The following is a 15,340-nucleotide window of genomic DNA, read 5'->3' as shown; positions in this document are numbered from 1 at the left end:
GAACCAGACCAAGACAAGCTGCCCCGGGTTTTCAGGAAGTCGAGTTTTAGTGGCGTTTCCGTCCTCCGTTGAGCTGCTCTGTTTTGCCTGCTGGTTTTCAGCACTGCTTCCTGTGCTCTTTGAAGCTATTGTATGATGGATTTTTCTTGGCACATTCCACTTTGTTGCATAGAAACAAGGATATAGATATTCCTTCACAATCAGGCTTACATATAAGCTTCACATTGTTAGTGAAGATTGCAATATTTTCTCCTACAAAGATATATATTTTTTGTAAGAGAGTGCATCAATTAGTGATTATTTGGCTGAATAAAAGCCAGCCTTTAAAAGAAAAAACAAATTCTTAAAAAGGTAAAGGACAGTGATGTACAATCAGGTAACTCTCAAGCAGAGACTCACAAATGTAGCGAATTGTGTGGTGGTTTGGTTTGGAGAATACACTCCTGGCATAAATCTTCACAGAAGGCTTCAGATGTTTAGTATGGCATTAAATTAAAATAAGAAGGCAAATTACATTTTACTGGGGCGACCATATGACTAGATTGACCATGTTTTTTTTTTTTGGTTTTTTTTATTATTTAACTCACATCCCAAAGCACTGATGTAACTTTAATCTACCTGTTTTATTTCAGAGATGGGCTACAATTAGCAGAATGTTTGGTGATGCACCTTTAAAACCCTGAGCTGTCCCAAACTGTCCCAATGAACCTGGAGCCATGTGGCATCTTAATTTCAATATGTACATACATTGGATGTAGGTCATGGTGATGACCAGGGTTAGATGCTCACACTACATAGCCCTGCACCCAGTCCTGAGTTTCGAAACTACCTTCAATGAAGTATATTGCTTGATGATTCAGTAGCCTGGAGTTTGATCAATCCCTGCTAAGCACATTGTTCCTTCTCTTATAGCTGCACAAACAACTCCTAATAGTCAATGTTACAGACGCAGGTGAGATGCATTTCAAGTGATCAGTTCAGAGTAGAGCGCAGATTGTTCAAACTGCTGAATTCAATCATTGTTGATTTCAATAATATACCAGAACAAGGGGAGCTCTGAAAACCACGACTAGTGGAAGTTTCTCATCCTGATCTCCTCTTTCATGATATCTTTAATTTAGTATTTACACAGAAGGGCTCGCTGGTAGAGCAAGGTGGATTAATTAAAAAGCCAGAGGCACGCTACCCAGGATCCTATTACTCTGAAATGCATCATCAGTGATAAGGGCACAAGGCTGTCAGCTGCTACGCAAATGGAAAGCATCACAGCTGGGTGCACTGGGACAATAAACATCACCAATACAAACAAATCAGCCTAATACTTGCAGATTTACAGCCTTAGGGATCAGCTTCCTTTCTTTCCAATTCTGTTACTTTTACCATAGTGACACAAAGCAGAGCTCCAGGCTTGAGATACAGAGGTGAGTCCAGTCCAGCTGAAAGCATCTCCATGGAGAGAGTGCTGGATGCATCCCATGGGGTTTCTTCATATCTCATCATTTCAAGGTCTTTTTTTGCCAAAGACCAATTTCAAGTATTTTTTTTTTTAAATGAATTATCAGATAGCTATATATATAGTGGGTGAATGCTGTTTAATGCCATTATGTCTAAATATTGTAGATACATCAACAGTACTTTTTAACAATCCTCATTTGAGTTATTTAAATAATGTTTTCATTGATAAAACACAGTTTGATATTAAGGGAACTGTTCTAGACTTGGTTTAATGAAGCCATTTCCTGAATATTTTTTGTTCATAAAAAGTCTGAAAAGCATTCTTTAAATAACTCATGTGTATAAGCTTTACGAATAGGACTCACTGAATATATATTATCAACACAGAGTTCACTCTGAAGCACTCTGACATGCGCATGAATAGTTTCTTATTAGTTTGCAACATGGTGTATTTTACTTTCACAAACATTTGTACAAATTACACTGGAGTAAAAGCTTTCAGTCAACGTCCCCTTGCGTGTTATCTGCCAATGATGTGAAACACCTGGTTTCATGTATCTAAATTGGTACGTTTTCTGTGATTAAACTGAGAAGTTTATGACTGAAAGTCTAACATTCAGAACAAGAATACTTGAAATGAAATTGCCCATATCTGGTTTCAGTTAGCTCTTGGACATCTTCACCCAGCCAAGTTTATACACTGGTGTATGTGTGCTACAGCAATTATGGGTTAATGCATTGCCACAATTAGATTAAATAAAGTGATACCACAGGCAAAAAGGCACACTGCTACAATAGGAAAGACAAAAATCGCTCCCAGCACTCACAACTGGCAGCTGCACATGTCAATGCAGTTCTGTTCCTGTTGTACAGGGCCTCTGTGAAAAATCATGACAAGCCAAGGCTTTCATAAAGCTGAATGAAAAACAAAAACAATATTTTCATATTTGATTACTGCGCAGGAACTCCAAGAGTAAAATTCAGTTAATGAAAATTGGTAAAGATGCATTCTCTAATTAGCCACAAATTGACAGTGCATAACCATGAAATAAACAATTCTATTTAAACACCGGAACCAGAAGCTTACCATCTTCATCAAGCTTACATTATGTGCTGTGGCCAATCAGCAGTTCATTCAGCAGATCAATAGGGTGAAACTGAACACAGCAGAAAAATCCTCTTGCGTGCCTCATGCCCAGCATCTCAAAGATAATGACAACTAGCCTTCACTGTACAGTGGGGCACACCACAGTCTCTCCTGGGGAAGCACACATTGCAAATGCTTGTGCCCTCTCTACACTTTGGATTAACAATGGAGCTCAGTCCAGAACCATTCCAGAGCACACGATTCATAACAACAAATAAAAGAAGGAATATCCCAGCCGCCTGATCTCACTTTGCAGGTGCACCCCAGAACCTACACAGTCTGGAGTTCATTTGCTGCACTATGATGAGTTAACCAGATCGAATCCTGTCCAGCAGGGAAGTTTTCACTCAGAGTTAGTGTCAGCAATAACCAAAGGGTGCTATGGATATTTGGGTTGCAGTACTGTTATAAATAATTGAATATATTTTACATTTGATATAAAAGGTTTTTATTATTTATACCTTATATACACATTTTTTTAATTGTATGTTGCCTTCTGGGCTTTAAAAGAGTTTGAACATTTAAATCCTTCTTCTACTACAGGGTGACAAAAGGACAAAATCTCTCAAGCCCATGAACTGTAAACAAACTGGTCAACAATTAGAATGTACAAAGGGCTAATTTAACTCATGGAAAGCTAGGAAACAAACGTTAATGCAATATATTTTATTAGCATGAGTGTGGCACATTGTAAAATGTAATTAGGTCATTATTCTTCGGGACCAAGTCAAATATATAATGATTATATATATCATGATATTTATGTTCAAACAGCAAGTAAGAGACTAAACATTGCATGTGAGAAAAGGTGAAATGTGCAAAAACAAGTTAAGCAACACAAAAGTAAAGTTTCATACCTATCAACATTTACTATAAGGAATGGTGTTATACAGTTTTTCCCTATTCAGCACTCAACACTGAGCTCGGTCCCTTGATAAGTGAGAGTCTTGTGAGGGAATGCTCCTATTGTCATCCAGGTGATCTTTCATGTGGGAAGCTATACTACCCTTCTGGAGGAACACCCTTTTCTGCTCCAGTGACGGTGATCCCACGTTTTGTCAAAGCCAACAAAGGTATTCGATTACTTCCGGTAATTACAATCTTTGGAAGTGGCAGAAAAGAGAAGGGTGGGCACAAATTAACTCTGAAATGTAAGTCGCAGATAAAAGCGAATCACTTGCACAAGCTCGGAAGAAAGGGAAACTCTTGGAATGTAATGGGATTGTCAGATATTCTGCATGGAAAAAAAGCAGGAAAATTGTCTCAGCAAAGTCAATGAGAACTTCATATGCTGCCAGAGTAAAAAGGAAAAAAATAAGTAGGGAACAGAATGTGCAAAAAATATCCCTATTAACAGGAAACAGGATAAGTCAGTAAGGGTTTGATTTATTTGGATTGTAAAGTCTGCACTTGATGTAAGCATGGATTTTAGACCTAGTGGCTGTGCGATACATATGGTAAACAAAAATGGAAAATAGCTCTCAAGTCATGTGGTCTGAAAATGCTTTCCTAGAGATACTGCTAGAAGCTAGAGAAATGGACAGAGTTCACGATGAAGGGATCAATTATGAAACAGTTTGGCAAGGAAATCCACACTGGGGGGTGAAGGCTGAGGTCAGATAGTTCCATGTTGTTGGGAAAACAGAAAGACTCAAGCAACCACCTTCCTCTCTCCCACCGTGCACCCACCCCTCAGTGCTTTCCACCTCAAAATACGCCATTCATTCAGTTATACTGCACTCCTGGATTTGGCTCTTCAGAGAGTAACTACTGTACAGGTATTTTCTGTTTATAACTGAACTTCACTACAGTATTCTGAATAGGGACCCCCAATAAAAAACTGTGACAAATCACAAACAAGAAAGTAAAAAATGTACTGCAGTAGATCTATGTTGTCTCACAAGACATGCTTTCTCCATATTAGTGAAAGATTTCTGTTTTCTGTTCATTAAATATAAATGCTGTTTTACAAAAGAGAAGTTTCTATAATTTTCTGGAGACCCCCTTGTTACTAGAGAAGAGTAAATCTGTGAATCATTGTTTGGTCTTTTATTTGTGTCTATTTGATTAGACATAATTCAATGAAAATGCAGCCTGCCACTCAATCCCAGCTGTCTACTAGTCCTGATCATACAGCACCCTGTCAGTTGGCTCAACTCCAAATTCCACTTTTCAGCTTTGACACAGCGTCCAAAGCCATAATAGGAACTCAGTCTGTCAGCTGCATCTGTTTGCAACATGGGAACTACATTATCGAAATAGATATTACTTTCATACATTCACAAATACTGTATCTTTATTGGGCAACTATACAGTACAAAAAGTAACCCATAAACTCTTTACCTGCCAGAGGCAATGTTTTGATCAGCCTCGCTTCTTGGTGAACAACAGCAAACAGTTTCTCCAATGTGTGTTCCTCTTTCTTCCCTTTGGATCCTGATCCGTTACTTTGGATCGCTTATTAATATAAAGACACTTTACTGATCCAGGCTACTTTCAATATTTCTATGGCAACTCCTGAACTCAAGTAAAAGGACCTCAACACAGACAACATTTGGATATATATAATATATATTATATATATATATATATATATATATATATATATATATATATATATATATATATATATATATATATATACACACACACACACACACACACACACACACACACACACATACAAACACACAGCTCTGCCCAAAAGCATTGCATCCCCCTATAAAATTAACATTTTCTGCTTCAGAAAGTGGAATGAAACCTGATGAATAATGAATCATTAACACATTGAATGACATAACACTTTGTAGTTTTCCATATACTTAAAGCAAAACTGGCAAAAAATAGTTGTACTAAACTGTCCAGTCAGAGAGATGGATGCAGTTACTGGGTGGAACATGAATGATTAGCTGATTCATGTCTGACAGTGCTTGTGACAAGCAGTTGGAGAGCATACTCAGAGACTCACGAGTGACTGAGAGTGTAATTAGTTAAGTGCATAATACATATAGAGATTAACAATTTGTTTAAAATAAATTAGTGTTATACACACACATACACACACACATATGTCTAAATCATATATTCTTCAGGAAAAGTTATGACTCAGCTAATGGAATTAAATTATTCACACAAGGTACGTCATGAATGTGCTCCACTATTGCCCCACTATTGCCCCACAATCGCCAAGCCACCAATAAACATATTTAATAGCTAGCTAGCTCCCATCAAGAAAGCCCATCTGATAGAGATGTAGAAGATACAGTCTTCTGCAGATATTTATCAGAAAATGCAAGCTGCATATAATAACATCGTTAAATTTGTATGTGTGTAACTAGATACTAGAACCATGCATTGAACGTTTTCATTGGAAAATACACAAATACCGATAGAAAATACACCCTAGCATTTACTTAAACATTACAAAAATTATTTGGATGGGTTAATACGTACAATTTAGAATGCCGGCAGTTGCATAGCCCTAGGAGAGCAGACACTGGGAGTGGTGCTAATACAGCATTTCCTTAATAAGCAATTTAGTGTAATTACTGAATTAGAGGTGTGGCACTTGGCATAGTGGACCTAGACACCGGACAACAGCACGAGAGATTTTCAAATATACAGACAGCCACACTGGTTCCCATAGACATCTCTAGATATATGTAAAACTGTGACATACAAACAGAGAGACTGGCAGACAAACAGGTGTCTCCATACTGTGACACCCCTCAATAAAGAACAAGACCCTCACATTGCATCTCTGCTACAGACCCTTTCTGTTGCTTGCCAGTGGTGTAGTCCTAAATCTGAAAGTACCGGAGCACCAATTCAAACATTCATTTCTCTTAAATAAATTATACAAAGTCACGTTTTATTTGTACATTGAACTTGAGGCAACATTTAATAGGTGATGCAGGTGTCTCCCGTGCGACTTTTAGGCTACTTCCTCTTGATCGGTGCTGCCAGATTGGCATTTGTTTCCCAGCCAAATTTGTTTTGAAAGCATCTAAAGCAGGTAAATGTTGTCTTTGGTAGTTTGGTTATTTTTATCATGCATGTTTTTTTTTTCTATTCCTTTTCATTATGAGGTCATCACCAGGGCAGAACTTCATTGACCTCGATGCCCTGTACAGTATATCACGTCCTCCCCTCTTCGTCTTTTTTTCTGGAGCTATGCAGCCAATAAAATCATAAATCAGACAAACGCACAGCTATTTTTTATTAGTCATCAATTTAGGAACTGCATCAGTACATTTAGATTTGCTTTTAAATGTATTTTTAAACACTATTTGCCAACAGTTCTGGACAATTTAATGTTACACTACATTCTGAATAATATTTTTCCCCTGGACCTTCTGCATTTGATCTCATCAGATAAATAGCAGTTATGGTACTTAAAATTGTGAGAAAAAAATAAGCTAATTATTAAATAAATAAATAAATAAATACATAAATAAATTATTAAATAAATAAATAAATACATAAATACATAAATAAATAAATAAAAATAAATAGTTTATAACATTATTAGTTACCTGTGTGTTTGTTTTTTAAATAACTGTATAGCACTTATTGATGTTTTTGTAATATATATTAAATCCAAGTCTGGTTTTTGGCTACTTTAAAAAACACAATTTGGCTACTTTTGGCTGATTACTTCCAAAATTTGGTGGGGCGTGGCAAAAAAAAAAAAAAAAAAAAAAAAAAAAAAAAAAACTTAGAACTTAGACACAGGGAAAAAACATGAACACACATTCCAACCCACCAGACCTCATTCCTGCCCCACCAAACCATAACATACACCTTGTTTCCCCGCACATTACAGTGTTACCCCCAGGGCACAAAGTGCCATTCTAAGCCAGTACAAGGGCAGTCATTCATTACAATCTCTGGGTCTCTTCACTGGCACAGCAGTTTTGAACCAGTGTGTATGGCCACAGTCATAGCATGCACTTTTGCTGTCTTCTTCGTCAGCATTTTAACAAAAAAAGAAGTATTAGCCTTCAGTACTAGTTTGTAATAGAAGTTCATAATGTTCTCTTCAATGCACCACAAAGACGACCGACTGGATCTGACAATTGGGCGGGAGAAGTATGGTGGACTCTTGACTCATTTAAGATACACCGCAGTTATCAGAGACTCTGATTTGGAGTGTACTATCAAAACTGCTATGTAGGGAACTGGACACTGACTTATTAGTTTCTAGTGGCAAGGTGCAGAAAGACTAATTTGATTTCCCCAAGCAAAAGATATCGCTTCATTGGAGCCCAGGCACCGAAAACAGAGTGGTCAGGCACCATATAAGCATTCTTCAGTTATTTCTTAACTCAAGGTTCTGCCTATAGAAGAAAGTACTGGAACGGTATTCCAGCTCCACTGCACTACTGTTGACAGCTACTTAATACCCATAACAAAGGCCACTGAAACCACAGTGGATGCCAAAAGATCAAAACCGTTCTGGAAATCTGTGTAGTTTTCACATGGGTGCACGCCTCACATGTTTTGGGTTTGTGATAGGGTGCAAGCCCTTGTATAAAATGTATTATTTATAGTTGTTCCAGTTTGGCAGGGATAGGGTTAATACTATCCCTGCCAAATATACGTGCAGACTGTGGCTGGGACTTAATTGATTAATTAACAATCAATTAAGCCCAGCCACAGGTGTATAAGGAGCAGTATACCACTAGTTTATAACCTTGCTCTGACTGGACTCCCTCTGTTAACAAGTACTTCACTAGTTTATAACCTTGCTCTGCCTGGACTCTCTCCGGTAACAAGTATACCACTAGTCTATAACCTTGCTGTCTGTGGACTTTCTCTGTTAACAAGTATACCACTGGTTTATAACTAGGCTTTCTACTTTTCGACATTAATTGATAAAGCTCGTTAAATGCTGAATTCCCAAAAAAGGAGAGTTCGACTGAAATAAATGTATATAGGATAAACGACGGTAAAAACACTCTCTATTTTTTATTTTCGTACCAAAAATAACAATTTAGAAATCATCTATAGTTTGTTTAGTTTTTATACTGACATTGTCAGACATTGTTCTGACATTTCTCGTTGACTGAAGCAGCACCAAAATGCTCTCATTTGTTTAAATGACTGTCAATCATTAAGACCTGTACCGACTGTGCAATTTCATTTGCCAGCTCAAGCACCTGTCCTTCAAAGCGCCCACTAGGGCTGTCAGTTAAGCCTCAAAATGCAATTGATTAATTGGGCACACAAAATATAATCGTTCCAGTAAATATCGAGGATTGTACCACACATTTTCGATGCATTCCTCTTCCCGCGACGTTATAATTTTTAATATCATTGCAGTTCAGTAAAAGCTTGTGCACAGCAATTGAATGCGAGGGGTAATTACGCCTGGGTAGCCTCAGGAGAAAAAAAAAAACACAGCAACATTCGCAACAAGCCTACAGCAAGTTTAACATACTACAGGAGTGTTACTAAAATATTCATTCCCAACAGATTACAGTACTTTCGAATGTAATCTATATAAACTAGACACAAGTTACTCAGTGACACAATCCCCCTCCCCGTCCGACATCTACGAGGCAAGACGAAGCGGCCCATCTGCCTTACCTTCCAGTGACTCCAGCTGTGCTGAAGAATAAGTGCAAGTTAGTTCTGTTCAACTATCTAATGTTTTGTTCTGTGCATATTATTTTCACTCGTAAATTTATGCTATAAAAGTATGTGTAATACACTTTTACACTTCATTTTCTACGGTTTATTTGAGACATTTTTTTTTTTAATGTGTGTAGGATTTATATCTATATAAGGTATAGCTCTGCTGTGAGCAAACGTTATTTCAATTTGAACGTTGGTAACCGTGGTTTTGTTGCATGTTGAATACAATAAAGGGGCTTGTCTGAAAAAAAAAGTCTGTGTTTTTGTTTTTGTTTTGTTTTTTAAAGCACAAAGGACAATTTCACCCATTCTCTGCTTGAATTGAAATATAAACATTGAAAAAAGAAACCAGTAAATTCTTTCTAAACATCGTCTATTTGGCAAAAAAAATTTTAAAAATCGAACAGCAGCAAGCCTATTTTGCTCAGCCTGTGCACTGTTGTATATAGCTATGAGATATTTAAAGACATAGTACCCATTTATTTTGATGAATAGGTTTGTTGTTTTTGTTTGTAAATAAATACGCACAAGAGTGCTTAAACTGCCACATTCTGTCTCTACTGATATTTTTACAGTCGTCAAAGTCTACATCACAATGCTGCCCGTTCACAGGGTCCCTCAAGTTTTATTTGCAGTTACAATTTTGATAATAAAGGTAGACCTTGTGGCTACAATAATACCAGTCAGAGAGCTGTGCAGATATAGTTAGACAGCATTACAGATTCCTTTAATGTCAATGAGTGCCACACCCAAAAAATCTCTGGACTGTTCCCTATTGTTTGCGTTATTTCTTTCTTTTCTTTTTATCCGAAAGATCAGAGACTGTTTGGACTGGAAATACATACAAACTGATAAAGAAATAAAATATAAAAACTGCCAGCAAGACAACTACTCAGAACAAGTTCAACTGCTCAGCACTGCAACTAAGTTATTTCTGGTTAGATTGAGTGTTCTACTTGGAATTTAGGATGCATCATGATGTTCCAAAGAAAAATTCTCATTCTCCTGGAGAACATTCCAGAAAAAAAAAACAAGCAAAAAAGAAAAAAATCACTAGTTGCCTTACCCATGATGTGTGAATAAAAATACAAAACCGAGACTGAAAAATATATTTCTGGTAAAGGTAAAGTAATGTGCAATCTCGTAAACACCGCACAGGGTTCTGTAACACTTTAACAAAAAACAACAAGCAGGTCATTGTTTATTGTTTGTTATTTTTTAAGCCAGAATGTCAAAGAATCTCGTCCTCTGTAATGCTGGGCTGATGAAGTTGAAGTTACCCAGCGTGTCAGAAAAACAATGACCCATGTTGTTAAGTTTCAAATGTGTCTCAATTAAACTCTGACTCTGAAGGAGCCTGGTAAAGCACCCAGGGTCTATCTAGTCTGTGGTGCACACGGCACTACTTACATAGAGGGGCACTTCTCTGCAGCTCAGCTCCATCTCTTCAGCATCTGCGAATACAGAGAAGATGAGTGAATGCCTGTTTCTCAGTCAAAACTTACTGACTAGCAGTACAACACAAATACAATAGTTTTATCCCTGTTCAAAATATTTTAAAATCAGCATAGAAAAACACAGGCACACAGTTAAGAGTAAATAGTGGGCTTCTGAAACATATAGCGTTACACGTCTCCACATGCTGCTACAACTGATTAAATAACGCACCTGTCATTTCTTTTCATTGTTAACTTTAAAGTCTGTCTCAAAGCTCTTTTTAAAATGTAGCTCTAGTGCACTGATAGTGTAAGGATTTTTGCCCACACTGTCAATCAGGTAACACAGCAATAATGATCCATGCAGTGATTTACAAATCGCAAACCCCAGTGCACTAGAGTGGACATTTTGAAAAGAGTTTTGAAACAGACTGTACAGTTATAAGTGTAAAAACTATGAAAATAAAAATGACAGGTATGAGTGGGTGTATATCGCTATATTTTTTTCAAAGCCTGCTACTTACTCTTTAACTCACAGCAATGTTAATACCCCAGCCATACACAGTTCAGAGTGTGTTACCTGGTGGCTGGACTACACTGTACACTCATTTCACAAAGTGTTATAATGCAGTGATGCTCACCTGTGGCTCTTTAAACCCATTCCACTGCAGGACCTTGTTCCACCTATGCCCTTATTGATTACATTTACCATTCCAGAGCCTTGTTTTTAACCATGTTTTGAATTGTATACTTAAACCTGAATGTGCAATAGAGCAATTAAAGGACCTGGTTGGAACAAAGACCTGGTTTGGAATGGACTGAAAGTGCCAGCAGTGTGTATCTGGAGCACCTGGCATTAGCTGCTGTCTTATTGACCATTGCAACCGATAATTAAAGGATTACTTTATGACATATTTTTTAATGATTAATAGCTAATCAGTTCTGGGGGTTATTTGCAGGATAAGGAAATGTAATGCAAATCAGTTGCTTGTTTTTTTTTTTTTTTTTTTTTTTTTTAAGTGTAGTATGTAGGTGAAGCAGTGAATTCAAATACAAGTTTTCACCTCTGATGAGTTCAAATCCAACTTAGAAATGAGTTTGTCGTCTGAACATCAAACAGTCACCACTGTGCATGAGGCACACACGCTTACAGGGACTCTAAAGTGGAGAACTTCAGGGCTGCCATTTCAGAACCTTTCCTGAGCTCCAATCATTATCCCACAAAAGACGTCTTCTGCTATTTCAATTACAGGAATGTTTTGCAAGGCCAGCATTAGGTCACGTCAAGTGAGTGGTAAATGGCTGGATTGTCTGTATCTTCTATTAAGAAATGCAATCCTCAAATGCTTTGGTCTGTTTCCACTTCCTTTATTATTACTATTGCTCTATGCTTCACAGGGCAGGCTTCCTACTGTTTCCTGATACTCATGATTAGCCTGTTGAGTTTGCATGAGCTAGCTGACTATTAAAAACCTATACAAAAGCTATAGAGAAGATGACTTGAGCTCAGTATTTTGTTATCCCAAGGAATAATACTACTCAAGCAATCAACAAACCTATCTGATCACTATTTAAAATGTAAATAACATATGTATGTGCCCAATGAGCTATTGGTATAAAACTTAGACTGTTGCGTTTTTATTGTGCATCAGTTTATATATATATATATATATATATATATATATATATATATATATATATATATATATATATATATATATATATATATATATATATATATATATAGTACTGTGCAAAAGTTTTAGGCAGGTGTGAAAAAATGCTGTAAAGTAAGAATGCTTTCAAAAATAGACATGTTAATAGATTATATTTATCAATTAACTAAATGCAAAGTGAGTGAACAGAAGAAAAATCTAAATCAAATCCATATTTGGTGTGACCACCCTTTGCCTTCAAAACAGCATCAATTCTTCTAGGTACACTTGCACAAAGTCAGGGATTTTGTAGGCATATAGTCAGGTGTATGATTAAACAATTATACCAAACAGGTGCTAATGATCATCAATTCAATATGTAGGTTGAAACACAATCATTAACTGAAACAGAAACAGCTGTGTAGGAGGAATAAAACTGGGTGAGGAACAGCCAAACTCAGCTAACAAGGTGAGGTTGCTGAAGACAGTTTACTGTCAAAAGTCATACACCATGGCAAGACTGAGCACAGCAACAAGACACAAGGTAGTTATACTGCATCAGCAAGGTCTCTCCCAGGCAGAAATTTCAAGGCAGACAGGGGTTTCCAGATGTGCTGTCCAAGCTCTTTTGAAGAAGCACAAAGAAACGGGCAACGTTGAGGATCGTAGACGCAGTGGTCGGCCAAGGAAACTTACTGCAGCAGATGAAAGACACATCATGCTTACTTCCCTTCGCAATCGGAAGATGTCCAGCAATGCCACCAGCTCAGAATTGGCAGAAAACATTGGGACCCTGGTACACCCATCTACTGTCCGGAGAAGTCTGGTCAGAAGTGGCCTTCATGGAAGACTTGTGGCCAAAAAGCCATATCTCCAACGTGGAAACAAGGCCAAGTAACTCAACTGTGCACGAAAACACAGGAACTGGAGTGCAGAAAAATGGCAGCAGGTGCTCTGGACTGATGAGTCAACATTTGACATATCTGGCTGTAGCAAAAGGCTGTTCGCCGAAGGGCTGGAGAGCGGTACACGAATGACTGTCTGCAGGCAACAGTGAAGCACGGTGGAGGTTTCTTACAAGTTTGGGGCTGCATTTCTGCAAATGGAGTTGGGGATTTGGTCAGAATTAATGGTCTCCTCAATGCTGAGAAGTACAGGCAGATACTTATCCATCATGCAATACCATCAGGGAGGCATCTGATTGGCTCCAAATTTATTCTGCAGCATGACAACGACCCCAAACATACAGCGAAGGTCATTAAGAACTATCTTCAGCGTAAAGAAGAACAAGGAGTCCTGGAAGTGATGGTATGGCCCCCACAGAGCCCTGATCTCAACATCATTGGGTCTGTCTGGGATTACATGAAGAGAGAGAAGCAACTGAAGCTGCCTAAATCCACAGAAGAACTGTGGTTAGTTCTCCAAGATGTTTGGGCCAACCTACCTGCCGAGTTCCTTCAAAAACTGTGTGTAAGTGTACCTAGAAGAATTTATGCTGTTTTTAAGGCAAAGGGTGGTCACACCAAATATTGATTTGATGTAGATTTTTCTTCTGTTCACTCATTTTGCATTTTGTTAATTGATAAATATAAACTATTAACATGTCTATCTTTGAAAGCATTCTTACTTTACAGAATTTTTTCACACCTGCCTAAAACTTTTGCACAGTACTATATATATTATTATTAACCCACACCTTGAAAATAATAAGGACTGAATTCAAGCCTGAATAATACTACAAGCACCAAGCTTTGCCTGCTTTAAAAGCACAATGCTGGTAAGCATGTCATGTATTCTAACATGTAAGTTACATGTTTTAGAAAGGTAGCAAGCAGTGATGCCATTGCTGTGAATAGGGAAGAAGTATCTTGCTACTTCATGAGGTTGAAACATAGGCTACGGTTTATCTGATGGAAAGGAAACTCTTAGCTATTAGTACTAAGCCATTCACATTGGAATAAAACAGAAAGAAAGACAAATCTTTAAAACACAACATTTTCTCCTTATTATTCTGCAGTAAAAAGGCAAGCTGTTTTTTTTCCTGTGTGTTTTTGTGTAAACAAGTCTACAGCCATTAAGAATCCCTCGAGCTGGATTTCCCGGACCCTAAGAGGCCCTTAATTGATCCTCTCTCGTACTTCCTGCACAAGAACACCCTAATATCAACACTCGCTGTCACCACTCCCATTATTCTCTCAAATAAACACTGCACTTTGGAATATTGTTCACAGTTCTCTTTTATCAAGTACTGTTCCTAACTCATTCAAGACTGCTGTAGTAAAACCTCTGTTCAACTAACCCAGTTTAGATCCCAGTGTTCTTAACAACTACAGGCCTGTTTCCAATCTGCCATTTCAGTCTAAAGTCTTAGAAAGAGTAGTGGTTGAGCAACTCCACAGATTTCTGGGAGTTCATAACATATATGAGAAATTTCAGTCTGGGTGCAGGTCTTCTCATAGCACTGAGACTGTGATCCTCTGACATGGGCTCATCTTTGTTTCTTATATTACTAGATTTAAGTGCTGCAATCAACAATATTGATCATTCTGTTTTAATTGATCGTCTTAAAATACAGTGGCATTGTCCGGTAGTGTCCTGCCTTGGTTTTGATCCTATCACTCCAACAGGCTTCAATTTGTTAAAATTGAGAAGGAGACTTCTTTCTTGTCAAAGGTTACATGTGGGGTCCCACAGGGCTCGATTTTGGCCCAGTTCTTTGTTCTCTGTATGGGCAACATTATTGGTAGACACAAAGTTAATTTTCATTGTTACACTGACAATACCCACTTACATAGAGCTCTCAAACGGGCTGACATCTCTGCTGCGAATATCTGGAACACCTGTCTTGCTCACATCAAAAATTGGATGTAAAAAAAAACTTTTTAAGGCAAAACTCAGATAAAACAGGTGATGACTCTGTGATCTCAGAAACAACAACATTATATAGATTTGTCTGGTTTCGTCCTTTCGGCTTCTCTCCTGAGTTTAGAGTGGAAATGAGAAACTTG

At 37.7% G+C, this 15,340-nt stretch overlaps 1 protein-coding gene across 4 annotated transcripts in view; it reads right to left on the bottom strand.

The window, feature by feature from the left end:
• LOC121313385 (rho guanine nucleotide exchange factor 28-like) overlaps positions 1 to 15,340 on the bottom strand; it is a 112,950-nt gene that overhangs the window by 93,120 nt on the left and 4,490 nt on the right. For all 4 annotated transcript variants that reach the window (XM_041245862.1, XM_041245871.1, XM_041245880.1 and 1 more), the window contains exon 2: positions 10,652 to 10,695. In XM_041245862.1, the coding sequence (XP_041101796.1) occupies positions 10,652 to 10,684 (33 nt within the window). In that variant the 5' untranslated portion in view covers positions 10,685 to 10,695. The remainder of the gene's footprint in view (positions 1 to 10,651; positions 10,696 to 15,340) is intronic.

The sequence above is a fragment of the Polyodon spathula genome, chromosome 1 (assembly GCF_017654505.1).
Source record: "Polyodon spathula isolate WHYD16114869_AA chromosome 1, ASM1765450v1, whole genome shotgun sequence".
NCBI lineage: Eukaryota > Metazoa > Chordata > Actinopteri > Acipenseriformes > Polyodontidae > Polyodon > Polyodon spathula.
The sequence above is the reverse complement of the archived record's forward strand: the minus strand, read 5'-3'. Positions and strand labels throughout refer to the sequence as shown.